Source organism: Chenopodium album, chromosome 11 (genome assembly GCF_948465745.1).
Source record: "Chenopodium album chromosome 11, dcCheAlbu1.1, whole genome shotgun sequence".
Lineage (NCBI taxonomy): Eukaryota > Viridiplantae > Streptophyta > Magnoliopsida > Caryophyllales > Amaranthaceae > Chenopodium > Chenopodium album.
This window is the reverse complement of record NC_137844.1, coordinates 34,205,020-34,231,623: the sequence shown is the minus strand read 5'-3', so window position 1 is coordinate 34,231,623 and position 26,604 is coordinate 34,205,020. Positions and strand designations below refer to the sequence as shown.

General features: G+C 35.1%; 2 protein-coding genes, 1 long non-coding RNA gene and 1 pseudogene across 3 annotated transcripts; 1 reads left to right on the top strand and 3 right to left on the bottom strand.

The window, feature by feature from the left end:
* Positions 1-529: 529 nt before the first annotated feature.
* On the bottom strand, positions 530-4,788 carry LOC145566532 (RHOMBOID-like protein 4; annotated as a pseudogene).
* Positions 4,789-5,999: 1,211 nt separating this feature from the next.
* On the top strand, positions 6,000-6,491 carry LOC145566531 (uncharacterized). Its single transcript, XM_081625921.1, has one exon. It carries the CDS (start codon positions 6,000-6,002, stop codon positions 6,489-6,491), a length of 492 nt encoding a protein of 163 aa, XP_081482047.1.
* Positions 6,492-13,745: 7,254 nt separating this feature from the next.
* Positions 13,746-24,401, bottom strand: LOC145568803 (uncharacterized). The gene is made up of 4 exons (XR_014095963.1): positions 23,480-24,401; positions 17,713-17,765; positions 14,769-15,032; positions 13,746-14,664 (listed from the first exon to the last, which is right to left on the bottom strand). It is a non-coding gene; the product is annotated as an uncharacterized LOC145568803 (long non-coding RNA).
* A 906-nt stretch (positions 24,402-25,307) lies between these two features.
* On the bottom strand, positions 25,308-26,601 carry LOC145566530 (putative disease resistance protein RGA1). The gene is made up of 2 exons (XM_081625920.1): positions 26,598-26,601; positions 25,308-26,524 (listed from the first exon to the last, which is right to left on the bottom strand). Exons 1-2 carry the CDS (start codon positions 26,599-26,601, stop codon positions 25,308-25,310), a joined length of 1,221 nt encoding a protein of 406 aa, XP_081482046.1.
* Between the last annotated feature and the right edge of the window lie 3 nt (positions 26,602-26,604).

Genomic DNA, 26,604 nt, shown 5'->3' with positions numbered 1-26,604 from the left:
GAAATCTTTTTTTTTTTTTACTACTCCATCATTATTGAAAATTTCATTGCTTTTAACAAAGCTCTAAAAATATTTAATCAACATTTACTACAGAGAAAAGAATAGTAAAACTATATGTTAATGTTACAAAATAAAGAAAGTCTTTTATACAATATGCTCATATTACGATAAGAAAAAAAATAGGGCTATATGTCACTGCTTATTAACTTTTATACCAAATTATCACCATTTGCTAACTTATAAACCAATATGTGAAGAGGCTGCTAATTTACTAATGTGGTTAATTCGCCTATCATAAAGTAGGCAATAGCATATTTAAGCAATGGGATAACATTATAGATGTTTTGTGTCATTAATAATGTACGTAGCCAAAACATCTCTTCATAAATCGATTGAATGACAAAATATTATGCAGTAATCTAAGCTTAATTTACAAGAATCATCAGGATGTATAAGTATATAATTTCAGAGCTTTACATGGTAGTTTTTATATGCACCTCAGACAATCTAAACACCTCACTATTGAAATCTATCTAAAGTTGATGCAGAGCTGAGTGCACAGGTCGTTAAGTTGAGAATCACTGATATTTGACAAGTTATACGTTCTAGATTTCCTGGTGGTCACACATGTCAGATTCACCTGATTGCTAGATGGCTTTTCTGCAAGAAGACAATGAAATTTATTAAGTATGAAAACCTAATTTAATATACTTCAGGTTCAAACAAAGCACACTACCCCCCCCCCCCCAACACACACACACACACACACACACTGTAGACACCTAAAAATGTCTCCCCAAAACCAAATCCGATGATGAAAAATATTTCACCGCCATTATTGGTTGGATTGAGTATTTAATATTTGGACTGATTAAATCCATGTTTCCATTCAATACATTTCATAAACCAATCCATTTCCTAGCTCATTTCCCTAAACCATAACTTGTTTTTCACTTTTCGTGTCCACATCACAAAACCGAGAGAAACTGATTTTTTGACCCTATAATTTTAATCCAATAATTATTTGGTTGGATAGGCCTTGAAATAAGCTTTCAACGATATATCATAAGCCCAATTCCGATTTAAAACGAAGAAGATATGAGTAAAATACTAAACTCGGCTCAAAACCGACACCCTTTCACTAAAACGGCCATAGCTTAAAATCTACAAATGATTTTGACCTGATTTTAATTGGATTGGAAAGTAGACTTGATAAAATTTCCAATGATATATTATATGCTATATTCCGAGTTACGGATCAAATGTTATCGTAGTTTGAAAAACGCGTAAAAAAACTTGAATTACCGCGTAGCAGCTAAAATGCCGCGACGCGGCAAAGGGTGACGTGCCACGGTGCTTATTGCCATGACACGGTTCTCTACACCGTGTCACGGTGCTTTTTTTGTTTTTTTCCTCCTTTTCTCACGCATTTCGAATATAAAAGTACGCCGTGACACGGCGCCACGTGTCGCGTCACGGCATTTTCTGCCGTGTCACAGTACATGTGCCGTGTCATAAAAAAAAAAAGTACACCGTGACACGGCGCCACGGTGGACTTTGCCGCGTCACGGCATTTTTTCTGCCGTGTCACGGAATGTTTCCGTGTTTTCTCCGCGTAAAACCTACACGCGTTTTATCTCTTTAGGGCAGTTATTTTTCCGCGTCGCGGCAGACTTTGCCGTGTCGCGGCACCCTTTGCCGTGTCGCGGCACCCTTTGCTGTGTCACGGCGCCCCAAAACTAGGGTTTTATCTTTTAGGGTTACGTGTGTTCCCTCTACTCATTTTCTCTATAAATACCCCCTCCTTTCTACAGTTCGGGGCACCAAATCATTCTCTCTTCCTCTCTTCCACACCAAAAAATCATTCTCTTCTCTCTCTCACACTCTAAGCCTTAAACTTATATTCTTATCTACATCATTCCTTCCTTAAGCACTCCAAGGAGTCCATACTTAACCCGAGGTTCTGTCCTTAAACCAATGCGTGAAAGGTATAATTGACTGAGGGTTTGGACCAAATCAACTCTACTTTTAATTTAATTTAATTTCAATTTGATTTATATTTTATTGAAGTTACTAACAATTTATTCATGATGTCGCAATTTTAAAGGAACGCGCGTAATGTGAGTAATTAATTAATTTAATTACTTCTTTTATTTTTATATTTCTAGTATCATGATTAGGTTAATTTATATTTGATTTGACTAACAATTTATTGTTAAATTGCTTCCAATATTAATGTTTATTCTATTATATATTTATTGATCACCATATTGCATGTTTAAAGGGAATATGTAATTGAAAATCACGCCTAATAAGATAATTTGGACGACCGGTTTAGGTTCCTTTTTAATCTTGTTATTAAATCAAGTGGACACGATATTTTAGAATTATATGTTGCATTAATATTCAACCAATTTAGCCTAATAATAGTTTGGAGCAAAATAAATCTTTGTTTGCATGCCTTTGAGATCGCATGAATCACTTTTCACCATAAGAATCGAGTAGAGGCCAATACGGGCGAATGTGACTCCATGACTCACTTCGTACCATCATCCCCGATCCTCCTTTCGTGGTTTTAAACCATATGGAGTTAGTAATCTCATGGATTATGAATGGGGTGTAACCTTCACGGGTCAATCGTTGTTGCCTTTGATTGTCCGTTAATCGTGGTTGCCTTTTATGATCCGTGAACGGTTTACAAGTTCCTTAAAAAACTTGTTGGCGGCTCCCTACTTTATTTGTCCCTAATCGTATACGTCAATTCCCACTTCCTATGAGTGCCAAGCATATTCACCACATGCTTAACGTAGGCGCACTTCGAACGACGCCTACACACACAAAGGAAAACATTACAAGTTTGAAGCATTATTTTCTTTCCTATAAAACGATTTTTTGTCAAAAGTAGTGAAAGAGAACATGTATAAGATTCATAACCCAATAGACGAAATTTTAATTCATGTGTTCATGTTCCCTCTCACACAAAGGTGACAGAACATACAAGATTCTTACAAAAAATTCCCCTTCTTCTAAATCTAGAAAGAAACAGGTTTTTTGTTATCACAAATTGACATCATCTTTGAGCATAACTAATTACTAATGTCAAAATTACAATGTGGTGCACAACCTTCAGGTTTTGGAAGCTTATTAGTTTATAATAATGATACAGAGCAATTTCATAGACCTTCAGTAGTAGGAGAGAAAGTGGATACAAAAGAACATATCATACAGGATCCAGGCTCTGAATTGCAGCTCCATTTTGACATAGGAACACAACTCAAATAATGGCAACAAGAACAATGTTCATTCCCATCAAATCCTCTAAAGAGCATAACAAATGCAACAATGAACCTACAATAATTAGCATAAATCTAAAATCAAGTATCTGCATAATAGCTCTATGACAACATTAAGGGGGGAAGAAAAGAAAGACAAATAAATGTAGACAAATCTACACATTCTTTGTGTTGTAAATGTAAAATTTTGATCCTAGTTAGGAGTGATGACTCAGAAACTTGACAAGGAGCAGCAAACTGATAGCAAAGCTTGTAGAAAGAGGGAATGAAAATTGCCAGCCATAGATTATATGGCATGTTCTCGGTTGAGAGTGTCACACACTCTCTCAAGACCAATCTTTCTACACGAAGAGAGGATATAGAGTTGAGTGTAAATGGAATATAATTATCACTTCCATATTATTAAGGCTTGTACTATTATCCCTTTGAGTTTGTCTAACTTTGGAAAGGTTAGTTTCTTGAAAGGGGAAAACCCATCCACTCCCCTTATCCCATAATTTTCTATCGAAAGGGAAATACACCCCTCCTATTCCATTCTTTCTTTGCCTACCGTTCTCTCTAACAAAGGTGATAAAGCAATGCTTTAATAATCAGATTAATTTGTAGCTTTTTGATTTTTAGCAATCTAGTGTTTTTTGGAAGTCAGAGGCAGGGTACTCACAACCTAACACTTCTATACCATCTTAATGCTAATTAAAATTTACTAAATTTAAAAAGGGAAAAAGAAGTAGTGAATGCAGCCATCCTATTTTTTCGACTACCCACCTTCTCCCTTACAGGTCCCGCCTTAAATTCCTCCAGCCACAATACAGTCATTTAGTAAGACCTTGCCATAAAGTACACATGATGTATCACCAAAACTGCCTAAGCCTTTGATTTCAAGATCACATCATCTCCTACTTGACTATATAGATAAATGAAGAGACGAAAATCAAAATGACTTCACTTGCTTACCCAATTATTAGGATAATCAGCAAGATGATCCACCAGGTACCCTGATATATCTTGTATTTAGGCCTCCTTGATTCTAAAGAATCTCCAGGTGGCATATACTTCTAGCTAACCCATCCAAACTGGGGTCGGATCAAAAACACAAAGCCAAGAAAAAAACCAGAAATAAACCCCCCTATGTGAGAAAAATTATCGACATGTGGAAGAATTCCAACAGCCAAGTTGATTGTAACAATGAGAACCAGCATCAAGAATGATGCAACCTGGAGAAGCAGATCGATTTTAAAAAGGAAGTTTTGGTAGCATTGTATAATAAACACCATGACATGTAAATATAGATTACTAAAAATTCATTGGGTTTAACCTTGTTACTGTATATAGTCCAGTTAATGATCAACTCAGAAAGCATGGCACCTAGTAACCCAAAAACAGCACCGGAAGCACCAACGGAGATGTTTGATCGCACAAAAAGACCAGACATCAAACTCCCACCAAGTCCAACAATGACGTACAGTAAACTAATCCTTACTGTTATAGGAAAGGGGAGTAAAAATTATAAATGAACATACTTAAACAACATCTCATAATTATTATTTATTATATAGAACAAGATAGAAACCTGGTAAAATTGTATACACCCTAAGTACCTAATTATTTTGAACGTAACAAGGTTTTAAGCAGGTAACTGAGTATTTTGTAGTATGATACTCCGTAGTTAGTAGCGGGAATTATTATAGTCATATTATTCGTATGTGGTTAGTGGAGTTATTTTTTATTTGTTTTTTATTTGTTTTTTTTAGTTTTTAAATAATTGGTATCCTATGTAAATTGTCCAAAGTGAAAAAAAAATGAATATTATTTAAAAAAAAGAAAGAAAAATTAAAAAAAAATAATAAAAAAAAAGACAAGAGAAAAGTGAGTTCATGCCATTTACAAAAGCATCAAATAATAGGGACAGCTTTATAATATAACTAGCATTTTGACCCTTTTGATGCACGGGTTGTTACTTAGGTTATTATTTTTATACATATGTATGTTTTTCAATAGTTGAAGAAGAAATTTAGTTAGTAGGTATATATACATGAATATTGCGAGATATGAAATGACATATTGGTTTAAGTTAAATTTTTATGTTTAGGAGATTAACAATTTTGTTTTACTTCATATTTTATTAATGTGTAATTAGTTCAACTTTATTTTATTATGATGGAAATGAAACACTTATTTTCTTAAGTAAATTTGCAAGTTACAGAATACATAAAGACTCTAACATTAAAGGATTCATAAAAAGGAAATATGAATAGAGATGACACGTGACATATGTTAAGAAGAGTAATCTAGAAAAATCTAGAAAGTAATGTGAAAAAATTTAAGAGTAAATATCCTAGAGAAATCTAGACTAACAATCTAACATAAGCTAGTTAGAACAATCTAGAGTAGTGTAGCTACTTCACCTAAGTAATCAACCGACATATACTAAGCCTACTACTTCAAAAATATACCATGCATGCATTTGTAATGTAAGTGCACTAGGAATGAAACCCACTCCCATGCATTTGTAAAACTAACTAACTATTCATCCAATAAATTCATTACATTATATTCCTTTGTCTCCCAAGTATAAATCCACTCAAAATTAACAAAACCTATAACACTTTCGCAAGCCTAAATTCTAACATTTGGTATCAGAGCCACAAATTCCCAAAGCCTTCATATAATATCATACACATATTAGCCTAAACACAACATAATATAATGGCCAATAACAATGTAAGTTTTCCCATTCCAATTTTTGGGGGAGAAAATTATGATTTTTGGAAAATCAAAATGAAGACAATGCTAAGATCATATGGACTATGGAGTTATGCCGACAAAGGCTATAACAAACCTGAAGATGAAAGCAGCCTAAGTGATGCTCAAAGGAAGAGACTTAAGGAGAAAAGAATGAAGGATGCAAAGGCATTATATCTCATACAAAATGCGGTGAAGGATACAATTTTTCTAAGAATTATAAGGGCTAATACAACAAAAGAGGCGTGGGAGATTCTACAACAAGAGTTCCAAGGAGATAACAAGGTGAGAAGTATTAAACTTCAATCTTTAAGAAGAGATTTTGAAAATTTAAAGATGAAAGATAATGAGTTGGTTAAAGATTATTTTTCAAATATTATTGAGATTGTTAATCAAATGAAATCATATGGAGAAGAAATTTCGGATGAAAAAATTGTGAAGAAAATTTTAGTATAATTGAATGACAAATTTGATAGTTACAATAATTGAAAAAACAAAAGATTTATCCAACTTAACTGTTGAACAACTTATGGGATCTCTAGAGTCCCATGAACAAAGAAAAAACTGTCAAAGTAATGATGAAGATATAATGGAGACCACGCTTGCAGCAAAATTTTCTCTTAATCCAGATGAAATCAAGAGAAATGGGTCCATGAAGAAGGCCAATGGTGAAGATGAAGAAGATTCACCAAAATACAAAGGTACGGAGAACAAATTATTTTGTAAAATTTGTAAGAGCACTAACCATGATAGTGCAGATTCCTATTTCAAAGGGAAAGCACAATGTTGGATATGCAAAAAATTTGGCCATGTTGGAAAGAATTGCCGGTTCAAGAAAGCTGATGTGGAAATTGCTAATTTTGGCAAGGAAGATAATGAAGAAAGTTTGTTTTGAAGAAGAAAATAGGAGGTTGCTAATGACACGTGCATTTGCAGAAATATTTGGTGACATGAGCACCAAAAATAGAAGAAAAAAAAGATAGATTCGAAAGGAAGAATTTGGGAGATATCTGGTGACACGAGCATTAATTAGAAATATGGTAACAAAAGTACCAACAAAATTAACAAAAAGAAAGATAACAAATTAAGGTTGGTAACATGAGTACCAACACAAAGACAAGAAGAAAAGTCAAGATTAGAAGTTATCGGTGACAAGAAGAAAAAACAACATCAGAGGTCGTTGGTGACAAGAGTGATAGGAATGGTGTCCTTCGAACAAGTGTATTATTCTGATAGAGGGTTCGAAATTATTAGAAAGCTAATTATTCAGTAAGGTCAAGTGATCAGAATGCCTAGATGGAGGCCGCTTCCGATCAGTAATATTAATAAATAATTAATATTACAGCTTAATCTTGACTGAACCTTTCGGGTCATACCCAAGCAGCTAACGAACCGACATGATGAATTAATTCGGAAGGAATTAATGAGTCGCTTGAGTATTGTGAACAAAGACATCAGATTCCGAGCTTAGAGCGTCGGAACCGAATCTTAAAAGTTGAGCCAATATTTAGGAATTAACGAGACGGGAAAATACTTCAAGTAACAAGTAAAAACCCTAGCCGCGCGAAAGGTTAGGGAAGCGCGCCAAATAGAAGTGTGCCACGTGGCAGCACACGTGACAGCCAGCATGGTGGCGGCGTGCCACATGGCAGTGCGCCAAGGTGGCGGCATGCCACGTTGGTAGCCACCAAGTGGCAACGCGCCACGTGGCAGCGTGCCACGGTGGCAATGCCATGTGGCAACGGGCCACGGACCCTGGTGACGGGTCATGGACACGGGGCCAAAAGTGGCCGCCCAAGCAAACCCAACTTGGGGCTCAAGGTTGGGTGGGACATGGTTAGCTCACAATGCATGTGAGTTGCCTTGGGGAGCAAGTGAGGAAGTGGTCCTCACCTTACCTTGTGACACTTGTTACTTTGTTATTCCTTGGTTTATTTAACTAAGGATTGAATTCAACATTCTTTTTATGTGAGATCTTTTTATGGAAAAGTCCCACATTGAAAGATGAGTGGAATTCACAAGAAAACACTCCGTATAAATAGCCAAGGCATACCTTGGGATTGTTTACTTGAGTAAGGTGTTAGAAAAGGCATCTCCATTGAGAAAGCCTTTAAACATATATAATTACTCGAGTATTAGGTCGGGCTTAGTTAACCTCTAAGCATTGGACCTTTGTCGGGGTCGAGTTGCGGGTGGATTTCCGTAGGCGGTCTTCGTGCGAGCGAGACTAAAAGCTTTCCGAAGTAAAAGCTCTTGTTGAGAGCGAAGCAAGCGTCAAAGGTATTAATCTTTCCTTAATTCTTGTTGTTTAAGTTAATTATGTCTTTTGATTATATTAATTATGAGTGTGGTCTTGGCTCGGGTTTTCTTCCGTAGTGAGTTGGACTCATCGAAACCCAACATTAACACAAGTACCAACAAAATTAACAAAAAGAAAGATAACAAATTAAGGTTGGTAACATGAGTACTGTAGGGAATATTTCAAGCATTAACCCCAAGCTTGAACCCCACTGTGATGATACACTTAAGCATGGTGGTATCCAAAGGGAAAGAAGCTAGAGCAAAAGAGTCGCCAACAAATTTTAGAAACTTGTAAACCGTTCACAAGGTGAAGATTACACCCCTTAACGATCCAGGAGATCGTCAACTCCAAAAGGTCTTGAACCAAATAGGGTTCAGGGATGAAGGTACAAATCCAACCTAAAAGAGATTGAACCTGCCCTAATAATAGGCCTCTACTTCATTCTTCTCATATTCATGTGCGCTTTCTGACTAACATGCAAACAACAGATTAACCCTAAACCTGTTTATCTATGTTGGTTGAACTTAATGCACAAATAAAACTATTATTGGTGATCACTTGAATTATAATCATATTAGCCCTAAACAAGATTATTAATTATCTTATTAAGCGTGATTACAAGTACAAATTTCCTTTAAACATGCATAAAAGGTGTGATCAAGCAATAACAAAAATATAATATCAAGCAACATAATAACAATCATCATAATCATGTTCCTTTTAGTGTTAAAGCATAATAATAGCAAGATCCTAGGCATGATACTAACAAGATTAATAACAAACCCTAGCATGTCACTAAGCATTAAAGATCAAAGCTTTAGCCCTAACATGATACTAACATGATATTAGAAAAGAGAATAGGAAGCATCGCAGGAATCATAATAAGCATATTTGATATTATAACCTTTTCCCTAAACATGATATTAGGAATCAAAATAGGAACCTAAACATGATTTCTATATCATAATATCAATAAAACAATTAAAGTACTTACTTGGATGCCTCGTATCTCTTTCCAATAACAAAATACACGCGTTAGTAACTTCAAGGAAAATATAAAATCAAACAATCAAATTAAATAATTGAAATAGAGATTTGGGACCAAACCCTCAGAAATTATAACCTTTCACGTCTAGGGCGAAGGCAACTTCGAACTTGGCTAGGTGTTTCTAGATCTCGTGAATGTGGAATTTTGTTTGTGAAAAGCTAGAGAGAGTTTAGAGAGAGATGATTGATTGAAGATGATGATAATTGAGAATTGATGATTGTTGATGATCAAAACGGAGGTTCAGGACCCTATTTATAAGAAAACAGTCCGGAAATAGGTAGAATTTGATAAGGAATAAAACTCCACGCTGTCGCTGCAAAACCGACCTTGTCGCTTGGCGACAGGGTCTGTCACTTGGCGACAAGGCTTGTCGCGTGGCGATAGGGTGGATTTCTACGCGCTTTCAACACGGAGTCCACATTCGAATCCAAATCGACTTGTAAAGTCCGTATGAAAACTGGAATCGTATTTTTCATAAAATAATATTTTATTCCAAATAAAACTTATCAAAACATAATTATTAATTCTAATTCTATTAGGATTAAAGAGAACCTTCTAGAGAATTCTATCATTAATTCTAATAACTTTAGAAATAATAATTAACATTGGGCCCTCCCATAGATCATTGGGCCGTATGTAAAGATCAAACCGGGCCCAGTTTAGTATTTTGGCCATAACTTCCTCATTATTCATCGGAATTGGGCTTATAATATATCGTTGGAAAGCTCTTTTCAAGCCCCATCCAACTACACTATTATTAAACCCTTGTCGTGAACCAAACTAAACTGGATTGGCTGTTTTCATAAAATAGAGTTGTTTTCGAAAACAAAAAGAAAGAATTTAATAAAAACCAACCGCAACACTTGACTTTTCACACTTTCACCTTATTCGATAATCATTCGACGCAAAAGGTATTCATCACTGGGTTTGGTTTTGGGGTGACACATTTGGGTGTCTACAAATACCAACACAAAGACAAGAAGCAAAGTCAAGATTAGAAGTTGTCGGTGACAAGAAGAAAAAACAACATCAGAGGCCGTTGGTGACAAGAGCATCAACAAAACTGAAAGAATGTTTTGAGAAGACGTACAGTTTGGAGTACAAGATTTTTCAGATTAAGCGGGAGTGTTAAAAAGAGTAATCTAGAAAAAGAAAGTAAGGTAAAAAAATCTAAGAGTAAATATCCTAGAGAAATCTAGACTAACAATCTAACATAAGCTAGTTAGAACAATCTAGAGTAGTGTAGCTATTTCACCTAATCAACCGACATATACTAAGCCTACTACTATAAATATATACCATGCATGCATTTGTAATGTAAGTGCACTAGGAAATAAACCCACTCTTGTCAAAAAAAAAAAAAAAAAAAAAAAAAAAAAAAAAAAAAATCCCACTTCCATGCTTTTGTAAAAGTAACTATTCATCCAATAAAATCATCACATTATATTCCTTTGTCTACTAGTTATAAATCCAAGTGATTTGTGGTGAGATGTGGTATAAGAAAGATTTGTGGTTTGTGGTGACATGTGTAGTAAGAAAGATTTGTGGTTTGTATTTTTAAATATTAAGTATAGATATAATGTATAAACTATCAAGTTCATTTGGTGTATTTACAAGAAAAACAGAACGCCGGTTTATATTTTTAAATGCACACTTCTATAAAATCCAGAGATGAATAATAGAATTGAATAGATTAGATATCACTTCTGCATTTGATTGATAAATCTAATGCAACAAAACTGGAAATTACATAGAGTAAATTGGAACTAATAGTGCTCAAAGTCCAAAACACAATCAATTATTAGTAAAAAAGAAAACCTATTCAATGGGCTAAATTGCCTAAATTATAAGCTGTCCGCTCTTGTTCATGATTGTCGCCATGAAAATCATAGCAACAGGCTACCTTTAGCGCAAGAATACAAGTTATATACCCACTTACCCAACTAAGGCAATCATAAAATCAAGGTGTTGAAAGAAAATTGCTATGAAATGAAACAAGGGAGCATGGATTTAATGTTGTACACTTTTACTTGATACAAGATTGTCATAACTAGATAAGTGAAAGGCCCAATTCAAGGCCACAAGAAAAGCCATTCAGCTAGCAAATTCTAAACTGCAACATAGTTCTACTGGAAATACATTCAAACACTGTAAAATTACCAAGCTTAAGATAACTAGAGAGAAAACAATATAGAGTAACATACAATTCTAAGCTATGTTACTCGGACTCGGGTACCCATGTCCAACACGGGTATGTGTCCAAGTATTTGACTCGGCTGTTTTGTGAAAAAAATCTATGATTTTGAACTAAAATGAAGTGTCCGAGTGTCATACACATGTCCGTGTGTCGAGGGTTCGACGCGGGTACTTGGGGTAAAACAAAGAGTCCGAGTAACATAGATTCTAAGGGCTATCCTTCTACTCCTTGATTCGTGTTTAACATCTTTATCCTTCCGCTCCTCTTTCTTTCTTCGACTTCCATCTCTGTACCAACAGCAGCATTACTGTTTTCCACATCCTTCCATTACTCTTCTTTTTCTTTCTCTCATGTTTCTGCTAATCATCAGATAAATTAGCCATTTAACTTGGACTTCTTTGCACCAGGATTCAGAATTCATCATCTTCGGCCTTCTTTATCTTCTATTTTCTTATAACTTTAATCTCATTATCCTTAACTTTCTTTACCTTCTCAATCTTTCACTTCCACAACTTCCTCTTGCTAACATTATTACATTAACTTTCACTAGTACAAAACTAACCTTAAGTAACACCCAAAAAATGTTACATAATGTGGTAAAAGTGTTATTATAAACAATAGGTAACACTTTAGTGGGTGATACTTCCGCCCATGTTCCCTAAGGTCTTATGTAACACTTTCGGTAACGTATGCTAACACTTTTTAATGTGTTACTTTAAACCCTCTTATGTAACACTTTTTTATATTATTAGTATCATTTTTAAAGTGTTATCTTTTATTTCTTAGGTAACACTTTACTCATCTTTAGTAACATTTTTCGATCATATAGGATCACTTTATCTAACATTACGTATCACTTTTTCGAACAAATGTATCACCTAATTGATATTAGGTAACATTTTTCAATCATCTTGTGACATATTATAGCACTTTATTCGACATTATGTATCACTTTTTGCAAACTACAGTAACACCTTATTAATTAATAGGTAACATTTATTATTATTATTATTATTATTAATTATTATTATTATATTATTATTTTATTATTATTATTATTATTATTATTATTATCAAAAACAAAAGTTATTATTATTATCAAAAACAAAAGTCATACAACCTACAATAAATTAGTGGGAAGCCGAGATACAATCTGGGCCCCCACTCCTCTAGCTATAGCAAATCCTACCCTAGTGAAGATATGAGCTGCAGCACGAGCCCCAATGTCTTGCGTCGTCGAGAACCTCTGAATCCGCTTCAGTAACGCAACAGCCTCCTTCTCTAATTCCCCAAGCGAAGAAAAGGAGAAGGGAATGAAACCATATCCAATCGCCTGACATCGAGCTTCATACTTAACCCGCTTCCGATGAGCAGCATCAGCCACAACCCGCCCAGGAATAAAGTCAGATAGCCCTGACTGTGTCAAAGGAGAAGACCCTGTCAAATCAATACAGACATCGCGACCACGATCCCATGAATAAAGTAACACATCCGCAGGTCTGAGGGCCTCGTCGTTCCCTCCAGCCAACCCAATGTCAACCTCTTTTCTCGCTGAAATCCCAGAACGATAACAAACATCAACAAGGGTATCCCGAACAACATTATGCCGATGTTTAATACCCACAATACCAGCACAAGACACCGCGTGATCACCGAAAATATCTCCAGCAAAAACCCTCGAACAAGCAGAGCACGACGTCGAGATAGAGAACAATGGAACACCCAACCGATAGGACAACACACAGCGATAAGTCTTGGCGTTCATCGTCTGACCCAACCCCGAAATAGGAACCGCCCGGAGCCAAGAAGAGGTGTGATCACCCTGCTGTGATTTCCACAATGTTGATTGTCGAGGAGTTAAAGAATAAGCAGATTCTGCAGAAGCGGTAATCTTTGTGAAATACATATCTGCCAATTTCTTCATGAGTTTAGGGGCAGCGACCTCACTCGGATTATTATTATTATTATTATTATTATTATTATTATTATTATTATTATTATTATTATTATTATTATTATTATTATTATTATTATTATTATTATTATTATTACATGTTCAACATCAACGATAGTGAAATTAACATATAAGATAAACAATTATTTGAATTTATATAATTTCATAGTTTCTTTACAAAAATCTATAAAAACCAATTTTTTGCTTGGCTAAGTAATGTATTAATAAAAAATAATAATAAGTCAGCTTCGGCCTTTAAATTAGACCACCAAATTCTTCCCACTTCTTTGTTTCAAGACCAATAGGCTTTCCCATTTCATTAAGAACAATAGGCTTACACTCTTCTAATGTCCATTCATGAACATCTTTACACATAGTTGGTCCTCTGGTTCGCTTCCTTTTTGGAAGTGCTACATCAATATTAACTCAACAAAGTCATTAAAATCATGTATGGTTCTTAACATATTTATCTTAAAATATTTAGAACGGAATGATAGTGATCATTACCTTTCGTGCTCTTGGTTCATTAATGGTCCTAGCTCCTCGGGGGTAAGAGTACTCAAATCATCACTAAACTCATCTTCTTCATCTACATATTGTTCCAATTTGTGTTCATTTGAACCCATATGATTCTCGTAATCTTCCTGTAAGTCAGGTCCAATTCTTTGTGGTTGTGAAACTGTGTGCTTGCGAACTCCTTAAAAGCACCCGTGAACTAGCCATGTTAACAGGCTGTGAACTAGCCATGTTAACAAGTTGTAGTTGTCGTTGTAATAAATCAGTTTGTTTTGCTCTTTTTTCTTTTTCTATCAATTATGTTTTCATTTGCCTGAAAGCACTGAGTGAACATGAGCAACCATTGCCTTACTCTGCACTATCTTAGCTTGGATACCATATCCAATCTCAACCTCTTTCTCTTGCTGACTATGGGACGATAGATTTTTCTGTGCAGTAGACTTGCCTAATTCGAATTTTTCTTTGCGTTAAATCTCTCCCTTGCAACCCTTGGCCTACTTGTTGTTTTTCAATGTTTTGATTATGCATCTTAACAAGATTAGCCATTGGTACTGAAGAGACACCTGTCGTGTCTTTAATGTTTATGGGAATCTTCCCTCTCAATGCCACAACCTGAAATAAAGTATTCATGAAAAACATTAAAAGTATTACATGACTTTTTATCAATTATGATTCACATAATTAAGTTGATAGAAAAGAAAAAAAAAAAGAAACACCTTTCTCAAACGAGACCTCAAGTTTACACTGTTTTTCCTTATCTGATTTTCATCCTCTTCACTTGAGTGGTTCAATTCACCCTCTTCATCAGGTGTGTACTCGTCAGTATCTTTAGTCACCTTCTTACTTTTTTTCGTTTGTTTCGATCCGTTCATAGATTGTTTTAGTTGATAAGCCATGGATGTAACCCCCAAATCCTTCATTCTGCTTATATTTTGTTCTATCCTTGCTTGTCTAGCTTTCTCATAATCTGCCATTGCTTCCTACAGAAAAACTCATACCATAACATCAGATTAGCTAAAATGAATCAGACTTCACTATAATAATTTTCTCATCACATGCACGGATGCACCAGTAGTATACTATAATTGAAGTGAAGCCTATATGGCACAAGTCTAGCTCGTGAAGAATAAGGAAAAATGAATATGTATGTTGTCCTAGAGAAGCAAGAGAACATAAGCAAGTTCCAGATTAATAGCAAGAGAAAATAAACTTGGCGGTTGTAAATTTATAAACTGGTGGCAGCTGTTTTAGGTGAGGTAGGGTTAAAACCATTACACTTAGGAGTGTGGAGCAGGAAAAATCTGTGTATAATTAGGCTTTAGTGGAGCAATAGAAAATGGTGCTCGGTCCTGAGCTAGTTTTTTGGTATGTGAGTTGTCAAGTCAGGCTAGGCTGGGTGGTAGATTTGGGAGGCTTATAATTACATTTAAGAGAGACAATCTAAATAGAGGAGATGGGTGGTCAAAAGTGGAAGAGTGTACTTGCAGTGATGAGTCCTGGAAACATGAAGATGAGGGAATAGAAGTGTGTACTTACAGTGATGAGTCATGGAAATATGTATGAATTGTTGCCATTCAGTTTGGTACAAATAGCATTCAAAACTCTGCCGTTCCAGATTAGTTTTTACAGTTTCTCTATTCATTTCAATGTTGACAATAACAATACAGATATGGATTAAGCCTTTAATGACACTAAGCCACAATGACATCCCTCAAGAACTCGGGGACAGATATGGCGGATTTCTTAGCTCTGAAATACAGTAAGCACATATGAAGCATGAAACCAATTAAGCATAATTATTCAAACTAAAATCAATTTTCAGAAATCTAGCTTTCACTAAGCTTTTAAATTTAGGAGGTCTAGTATTAATCACTATAATTTTAAAATATTGAATATGTTCAGAATCCACAAGTGCTTCGAATTCAGAAGAGTACTAACGAATTGATACTTGCAGGAAGGATTTTGAATACTATGCCAACCATACTTTAGTAGAATCGTGAGTTATATAAACAAAATAGGCACAATTTTACATGAAAATTTGCAAAATAGATATAAAAACAAAGTTATCATGGTAAAAAGGGTACTTCCACTATAATATCAAACCTCGAATCAAATCAACTAGCAACATAAAGGTGCTCTGAATTGCCATTACAAGCATTCTGATTATTTTTTTTTTGACGGGATACAAGCATTCTGATTATACACACACACACAAGCTCTAAATTTCACACACACACACACAAGCATTCTGAATTTCAGCTCTGATTTCAAATCTGATTTTCAGTTCTGAACTTCAGATGTGAAATTCAGGTCTGAATTCAGTTCTGAATTTCAGCTCTGATTTCAGTTCTGAAATTCATCTCTGAATTCAGTTTTGAATTTTAGCTCTGATTTTAGTTCTGGATTTCAGTTCTAAATTTCAGATCTGGTTTTAGTTCTGATTTTCAGTTCTCCAGTTTCGAATTTTAACTCTGATTCCCTCTCCCCTTTATTAACCTTTTTGGGCTTTACTTTTAAGCTTATTCCTAAAACATTCCCTTAGTTTTTAAGTGAGAGTAGTGAGGGAACAGGTTGGTTCTAGGGGTGAGCAATGCAGAAAACTTTGTCAAAATTCCCAGAATTGGAAAATTAGAACCAATGGGTACAAGTTCTGGTTTAGGGAACCCTGCCATTATCTCGACTTGATAAAATAGTGCAGCTATAGAGCTACTTTTAGATAATGATTATTTTTGCAAATGCAACATGAATTAACATTCACAACTAAACTTGGTCAAAAATAGTGCAGCTTTGAGCTACATTCAAGCACTGTCTGGTTTTGCAAACAGAAAAATAAAGGTGAATTTCACAATACTCAAAGGTCCCAAAATTCCCAAGTATGATTTTGCAGGTTGGCTGCAATAAAGTTCAATTAAGACATCAAGGTCCGTCATTGCAAGAATTGTAATCACACTCTAAGTCTAAACCCCAAGAGTCATGACAAATTTACAATGCTAAACCAAGGCATTTATCATCATTGATGCAAATTCTAACTACTTGCACAACAGGGGAAAAAAACAAAAGCAGCAGCAGCAGGACACGGGGGAAAAAACAAAAGTAGCAGCAGCAGGACATCAGGACACAACCACCACTAATCACTTTAACATATTTGAACCACTACGTTCGTTGCAACACACATATAACCTTTTTCAGCTACTACTCACAGTGCTAGATAACACACATTCACAAACAGTTATTGTTCAATGCAAGTTGTCAAAAAGAAAGTATATTGTTGAAGCAAAAACATGTACCCCTTTGCCAATCTGATCAATCAAGTAAGCTTAGAATCCTAGAATTGAAACTTAGCGACCTTTTTGATAACTTGAGGCATGAATATGAATAACAATCTTTATAGTCAAACATAATACAATTGCGCAACATACAGCCACCAGCATAAGATCGATTGCAAATTAAAAAAATTAAAAAAATAAAATAAAAAATACACTCCAAGTATGCAACTTGAAGTAATGCAACAATTACAAGCACTTTCATATTGGAAAATTGAATAAACACTAGAGAAAACTGAAATTAGCAAGTTTATTCTGTGAAAGGTGTAAATTAAATAGGATTCAAAAGAAGGACATACAAGCAAAAATGAGAGAGTCGGGAACAAAGAAAGAGCACCTGACTGGAAATTTGAGTATCTCAGTAAAGAATGAGCACCTCAGCACACCTGACTACACATAAAACAAAGTCAAAATTAATTTACATATTCTTAGTAGAAAGGATATTTCAATAGTTGGCTAAATGTAATTTGGGTCCTTGTGAAAAATAAGAATGACCCTCTGAATATTCAACAGCTAATGGCCTATTCAACTGCCACTATAATATCAAGCCTCGAATCAAATCAACTAGCAAAATAGAGGTGCTTTGTTGCACAACACTTAATTTAACCACTAACTTAAAAACAAAAAAATAACACAAGGAAGTTAAGAAAGAAAAATAAAATAGTACAAAGATAGTTTGTCAAATCCACAAAATAGGTTTAAATCTATGATAATAATAATTCTAATTAAATTCTCCAGACATGTCACTTTGATGGTTCCATCCAATCCCAATCTGTGTCATCTATATACTATCTTCTCCATTAATATCCATAATTTCATTGTTCACAGGAACCTCAACTCTGTCATAAGCAACTTCTCTGCACCAATTATGATGTTCAACATGATCTGTAGCAGAAATTACATCCTCTGCGGGTTCACGAACTTCACTCATAAACGTTTGTTCAGATTGCCCGTCGACATAAAAAAAGTCTCTTGGCAAATTTCGGTTCACATAGTACCAATCTCCTTCAAGGCCGTCTTGAGTATAGAACACTTGATGCACTTGTGATGCCAAGACAAAAGGATCATCTTTAGAGCATAGTTTCTTGAAGTTAAAATGAGTGAGTCCATAATCGTCTACTTCCACATGGAACCAATCACACTCGAATAACACAACACTGAAAGCACTCCAATAATCTATCTCAATTATAGACCTTATAATCCCATAGTATGTGACATCGCCAAGAATGGGATTGTGATCCTTGCTACTCATGAAGCTTGGAGTCAAAGCTGTCAAAGAGACTCCACTATTTTGAGTTTTACACTTTTCATCATGATCTCTTGTTTAGAACTTATATCCATTACAAAAATATCCGGAGTAGCTCCGTGCAACTAGAAGGACCTTTTGATAGCCACTTGATATGATCCGGGTCATTATCCACCTCAACCTTTCCTCTAAACCAATCCATGAATTCATTGCTATGCTCTTGTGCCTCTTTCCACCTTCTTTTTCGTCTATCTCTAGACTTCTTCTTTACAAACTCTTCATGTTCCCTTCATAGTATTAAACAACCATATAAGTAAGGTAATAAAACAATATAAATTCAAACACAATGGAAAAAGATAATTGAAAAATTACTCACTTGATGTAATTCTCAACTTGATCATCTTCACAATTAAACAACACATAACGATGTGCTAGAGTCATTGTGTTTGAGTCAAGAGTGTATGACTTCCCTTTCTTCATCAATTTCATTAGTTTTCTCTTGACTTTTGTTAAACCAGTTAGACCGCTTCTTTACACTAGCATTCAAATACCTAGAGCAGAATATCAAGCACTCTTCAGCCAAATAACCTTCTGCTATAGAAGCCTCGGGGCGACATCGATTTTTAATGTGATTTTAACTTTTTGAGGTACCTTTCTATGGGGTACATCCACCAATCACAAACTGGTCCACCACGCTTTATTTCATCAACCAAATGAATCGGTAAATGGACCATTATGTCAAAAAAAGATGGTGGAAATATTCTTTCTAGTTCACAAAGAGTCTCAACAATCTGTGCTTGAAGGCGATCCAAATCTTTTGGATTGATGACTCTCTTGCATATTTCTCTAAAAAAAGCCACTCAATCTCATAAAAGGTAAAGCAACATGCTTTGGTAAAGTTTTTCTAATATAATTGCTGACGAAAGCAAGTGTTGCATTATTATATAAGCATCATGACTCTTGTACCCTGATATTTTCCCCTCCTTCACTTGCACACACCTTGCAATATTTGATGCACAATCATGGGGCAACTTTGTCTTCTTCAAAACACTACAAAATATGCTTTTATCTTCCTTCGTCATTGAGAATGATGCTTTAGGCAGCAAAACATACTACCTGTCACCAGCATCTATAGGATGTAGTTCTTCCCTTATACCCATTTCTTGCAGATCTAATCGAGCCTTATGATGATCTTTTGACTTGCCAGGTACATCTAACAAAGTTGCCAGCACATTATCACATACATTTTTTCGATGTGCATGACATCCAAATGATGACGACACCAACAATCTTTCCAATAAGGCAAAGTGTGGAAGACGGAGGACTTTCTCCATGGACAATCTACATATTTCTTCTTTGGTTGTAAGTTTCCAAACTTGTTTTCCCAGTCTTCCAACAAGCTTGAAATTTGATCCCCTGTTAAAGGATCTGGAGATGTCCTCTCTTCCTTTTCCCCGTTAAAAGACTCCATATCATGTCGCCAAGGATGATTTTCATCTAACCATCGACGATGAGCCAAATAGCAGGATTTGTTACTATTATTCAAGTGATGATGATCAGTCTCGTAGTGACAATAAGGGCATGCAAACTTCCCTTTGGTGCTCCAACCAGATAACATAGCATAACCTGGAAAGTTGTTGGTCGTTGATCATAAAGCTGCACGCATCTTAAATGTTTGATGCTTCTCCGCATCATAGGTGTCCAACCCATACTCCTACAAATCTAAGTTCTTGAACCAATGGTTGAAGGTAGACATCAATGTCATTTCCAAGAGAGGTGAGCCCGGGAATAAGGAGGGATAACATTAAGAATTTTGGCTTCATACACAGCCATGGTGGTAACTTGTAATTAATTAGTACAATAGGCCATGTACTATGTTGTGTGCATATAGTTCGAAATGGATTAAATCCGCCACTTGCAAGCCCCAAACGAACATTGCGTGTTTCATTAGCAAAATCTGGGTACTTTTGGTCAAACTCTTTCCACGCCTCACCATCATCGGGATGCCTCAATAACCCATCTTTCTTTCTTTCTTCACCATGCCACCTCATTAGCTCTGTTGTTTCTGAACACATGTACAACCTTTGAAGCCTTGGTTTAAGAGGAAAATGCCAAAGAACTTTTGCAGGGACTTGATGAACTTTTTTAGATGGCTCATTGGAGTCATTGCTAATATCTTCTTGGTTTTCAATTTGTATTTCTTTCCACCTTGGAGCATGACAAACATGGCAAGACGTGGCAGCTTCGTGCTCCTTTTAATAAAGCATACAATCATTACGACACGCATCAATCTTTTCATAATGAAGGCCTAGATCTTTTATCAATTTCTTTGCCTCATTAAAAGAGATAGGCAAATTGGATACATATGGTAACACTTCTCGAAAAAGCTCTAAAAAATCTGAACTTGCTACATTAGTTAACCCATGAGTACACTTCAAAAGGTAAAAACGAATAAGAAATGATAGCTTTGAAAAGTTTTTGCACCCGAGGTATAGCTCTTGTTTTCCATCTTCAACTAATTATAGAACTTCTTAGCCTCATCATTGGGCTCATCTCTAACCCCTTTATACCTTTCTGCCACATTTCTCTATGAACATCATATATCAAACGTTCAATATCATCATGCATGTCTTCAACATCCCTCTCGGCCTTTGATGTTGATGACATGCCCTTTTCATTACAATGCCATCCTTTAGTGCGAGGCTCGATCCCGTTCGCAATCAAATGATTAAACATTGTCTCTCTACGAAGCCAAAAGTGGTGATAGCACACCTTACACGGACAAGTAATTTGATCTCCAATTGCTCGTGTAGAAAATGCTTTATCTAAATAATCCTCTACACCTTTCTCATACTCGTTACTAGATTGTAAGAAGTTGGTCCAACTACTCATTTTGTCTCCTTTATCAAAATATAAACATAAGTGAATTTACAGAAAAGAAGACTGCTATACATAAGAGAAGAAAATAACATAAATTTTGGAGATTGTTTTTCTGTCTTTAGGTTACTATCATCTCATCTTCATTACAGAATAACTACAAGCACCTTAGCATGCTACTTTTAACAGATCAAACTAATAATTAGCTACTTTTTTGGTCAATTTTACCTTAGCATGCTACTTTGCTTGGCTAATAAAAAGATGAATAAGTACTATTAACTTATTGTTAACATTCTGACATCACACCACAACCAAAATAGCTACAACCTATGCCCTCTCAAACTCATAACATGGACCTACAAATAATATGCCACAATAAAGTGGACCACCCCGAATATATGAATGAACCTAAAAAAGACTCTGCCAAAGGTTGTAAGCCAAACCACAAAGCGAGAAGTCAAGAACACATGATTACCTATTTCAATTATCAACCCTATAAAAACACAAGGAACCAAATACGGATACGACCTCTGGATAAATAGGTTCCAAAAAGCATGGAATTATGTAAAACTAGCTGCTAGTATAATTACTATCAGATTTCAGGGCCAATTACCCCAAGCTAATTTGACTAATTACATCTTCAGTTTTTATATTCATTCGATTGCACATCACTTCAAGCAAAGAATATATACATGCATATTAGATCCTACCAGGGGTGGACTACTAACCACCAGAATTGGGGTTGGGATGCTATCTCGGAAGCTGACACCTATCCAAAAAAAAAAAAATTATTCCTTTGGCAGCTGAGAAAGGTTAATGGATAAGGGGTTTTCAATGGAAAGGTTTATCTACCTCCCCTAAGGATGCTGAACTACAAGCCATTTTGTTAGCTTCTGATTGGTTGAAGGAGAAAGGCCTTCATAGATGTCACATTGAATCTGACTGCAAGTACCTAGTTGAAGAGCTTAATACGGAAGTGACAGGTGCTATTCTAACACCAAAGATGAACTATTGCATGTTGTAGTTGCAGGAACAAACTGAGGTTAGGCTGTACTGTGGGAAAAGAGTGGAGAACAAGGCAGCAGACATCCTGGCAAGAGATGCAAGGGCAAACTTGAGCATTCTAAATTAGCTTTGTAATATAATGGAACCTCCTTTTGTATGCCTAAAAATGCTTACAGCAAGACTTAGCTTTTGAAACTTGTAGTATTAGTATGCAAGATGTAATTTTGAACTACCCTTTGGGTAGTTAATACTTTGTTTATTTGGCTATGAATTCCCTCTTTTACCTCAAAAAAAAAAAAAAAAAAAAATATATATATATATAAAATGAAAATCATGTTGCAAGCTATATATATATATATATATATATATATATATATATATATATATATATATATATATATATATATATATATATATATATATAATGAAAATCATGTTGCAAGCCATAGAAGAACGCAACTAAATGTACACGCACCAAAATTATATGTAATTAGTCAAATTAGCTTGGTGAATTATAATCAATACTGGTGAATTTCAAGCATCATAAACTGAAGATGTAATTATAATCAATACTGGTGAATTTCAACAAGCATCATAAACTATCACAGCACACCAAAATTGCAATTTTGATCTTACAATCCAAACCTCTGAAATTGCAATGTGCCTCATGAAAACCCCAATAAGCAGAAACCCAAAAAAGGACTATAATTAATAACACTAACATGTATAATTATATCTTCAAAATTCAGTAAATCAGTTCAAAGTGACGTTAGAATTCAATTTACAATCTCTGCACGAATTTGCATGTAATCTATATAAAAACTTATGTTCAAAATTCAATTATAAAACATATAAAACGATTAATTTTCAAAATTCTTGAAAATTCAATTATAAAACATATAAAACGATTAATTTTCAAGAACAATGAATAAATAACCAAATAAATTAAGATTAATAAAAGAAAAACAACGCATACCTGGAATTGGAAGCACAATTTCGATAATACCCAATATCACGCTCAAAAGACAACGATTGATGTTCGATCAATACCCAATTTCAACGATTGATGTTCTAATCAAGTGATCAATACCCAATATCAACAATTGATGTTCTGATTAATACTCAATAACAACTTAGGTCAGAGATTTTCGATGGCTTTGGAGGATGAAATCAGGGAGCGAATTTGTTTTTTTTTTCTTTTTTTTTTGGCGGTTTTGAAATTCACTTTTAATTAAGCTGTTTTGAAATTAACTTTGCTCCAAATTTTATTTCGTGTTTTTCATTTTCCTTTGGCGGCAATAATAATAAACCTAGCTATCAGTTTTTTTTTTTTTTTTTTTTTTTTTTTTTTTTGAGGAAAAACCTAGCTAGGAGTAAATAAATGAATTGTTAAAATTGGGAATTAATTAGATACTTACTTTTTTTTGTTTTTTTTTTTTCTTTTTTTTTTAAGGAATTACACACTTACTTATTTTTATTGAAAGTTTAATTTATTTTTTCCCCATAAATAAGTAACACTTTTTAATGTTACCACAAATTGTTACCTATCAAATGTTATATAATGTCAAAGTGTTACAATAATGTTACTTATAAATTAGTTATGTTTCTAGCTTTAAAAATGATACCATGTGGTGTTACCTTAGGTTAGTTTTGTACTAGTGTTTCTTGACACCTCCACCAACATGGCTAGCATCAACCTCCTCTAATTTTCTCTCTATTTCTTCTCCTTCTTCTCTTCTACTACCCCAAGCCTTCACAGGTTCAGCTGCAGCAACAGTGCTAGCAATCGTGGCATCTCCATCAGTAGGAAGTACCTTAGAACCACATTCTTCGCCCACTCAGCTGGAGTCTGCTCATATATCCTGCTTGTTCTCTGCAATCAACTTCTTCTTCTACGACGGCTTCGTCCCAAACCGGCAAACCCTCATTTTCCTGGGGTAACTGGAGAGGTATCTCTCTATCCATATAATCACCCTATTAATCTTTGTAACTATCCCATAGTCACAAGTAGTCAATAACAGTAGTCGTCAACTCCGCAGTCCTCAAAGCAATGGCTTCACTATTAAATATAAATAGATATTTTATAAATAAATAAATAAATAATAATGGGGGTCGTCGACTCCGCAGTCCTCAAAGCAATGGCTTCACTATTAAATATAAATAGATATTTTATAAATAAATAAATAAATAATAATAATAATAATAATAATAATAATAATAATAATAATAATAATAATAATAATAATAATAATAATAATAATAATAAAATTAAAATAAAATAAAATAAAAAAAAACCCTCCTCCCCAACCTCAACATCATTCTCAAACCTAAGAAGCCCAGGAATCTAACATAGATCTTTACAAATCTTTACAAATCGCATTAAGGTTCTCAAATCACAAGCAAGCAAAACAAAGAAGTAAAGTGAAATACCAAGAGTTTTACAGCATATGACATGGAACGTCCACAAACTTCAGGCATCCAAATTTAATCTAAGACATTTACAATTTTCACATGGAGATGGGCAAATCTTGTGATACTCTGGGCCATTGACCTTGACAATATCCTCCAGCAAGGGACAATCTTCAATTTGTAAAAACCTTAATTTGGTGAGTTTGCTGCATGGCCTCCACTGATGATAGTTTATTCAGCTTCCTGCATCGCGTGAAGAACACTTGGAGAGATGAAAGGCTTTCAAACCAATCAGGAAGATGTTCCAAGTTTCCAAAATCAGCAATTCCTAACCCTTTTAGGGTAGTGAAGTGTTGCAGTTGTTCTGGAAGACTCTGCATCTTTTCCCAACCATATTAAGTCAAAGTTTCAAGGGAAATAATATTCAAAAGAAAACTGAAATCAGGATAATTATTCAGCTCCCAGTAGTCTCCGATGTGTATAGACCTAAGGTAAGGTAGGGTGTATAACCAAGCAGGTGGCTCACATATCATCTTGGCCAGACTTCTTATACAAAGATTTGAAAGGCGGTTGAATCCTGTCAGGTCTGGGAGTGCCTCTACCTTTGGACAGCTATAAAACCAAAATTTCTCCAATGACTTGCAACTTTGTAGCCCATCTGGAGCACCCATTAAACCTTCATTATCAAAGATGTCAAGCTCACGCACCAAGATAAGATTGTTGAGGCTGGGTAGAGACACCAGGTTTGGGCACCTCCATATTTGCAACACCTCAAGAAAAATAAGCTTTGCTAGGCTACTCGGCAAAAAACTTAGATTCTGGCATCTATCAATTCTCAATGCTCTAAGAGATGTGCAGTACTCAATCAACTCTTGAGGTACATGTGTGAGTTCCACCACCTCCTCAATATGGAGATTCTGTAAGGAAGAAAGTGAGTTTTTGTTGGTTATTATCTTTAACAGGGGATGGCTGCTGGTGATATTTTTAACGATTAGTTGTTTGAGGCAGGGAAAATTATTTGGAGCTGTAGTCAATTCAACACAGTCTTCTATAACTAATATTTCCAACGAAGGAAAGCTAGTCCATAAGTCAGAAACCATGTTTGGTTCGCACCACTCCATCAAATTATGAAGCCCGCATAATTGAAGCTCTTTCAAGCTCGGAAAAGTTCTTTTGTTGGTATTAGAACTACTGGTTGTAACCTCAGTTGATGTCTCAAATTGATGATAAAAATCTGTGCTTATACACTCCAAGCTATCCATGTCTCTGATCTCTAGTTTTTCAAGAGCAGGCAAGTGCCCCAAAGTTGGCAATTGTTGGCATCTTCTACAATTATTCAGATTTATGAACTTTATCAAGTTAAGAGCCACACTATCATAATCTGGTTTTTGAGCAATATCCATCCTCATAAACCATGATGGAAATTTCTCACCCCCATAGCCGTCTATCCATAAAAGTCTCAAGTTGTGATTCAGAAACAAACCATCTAACACCTCCTCATGCTTTATCCAATTGTCATCACTATCCCACGTCAAACTCAACCTCTTTACTCTTGACTTCTCTGACAAATTCGCACTTTCAGCTTCTTGCTTGCTCTTGATAAGCTCAAGACCTCGAATAATCAGAAGGTCACTTATGTTCTGCAAACATCCCAATTCAGAAATCTGAAATCTGCCTTCACTCACCCATAGA

Excerpts from the sequence above, each read along its gene's own strand:
- LOC145566531 (XM_081625921.1), top strand. The coding sequence starts at position 6,000 with ATGGCCAATAACAATGTAAGTTTTCCCATTCCAATTTTTGGGGGAGAA.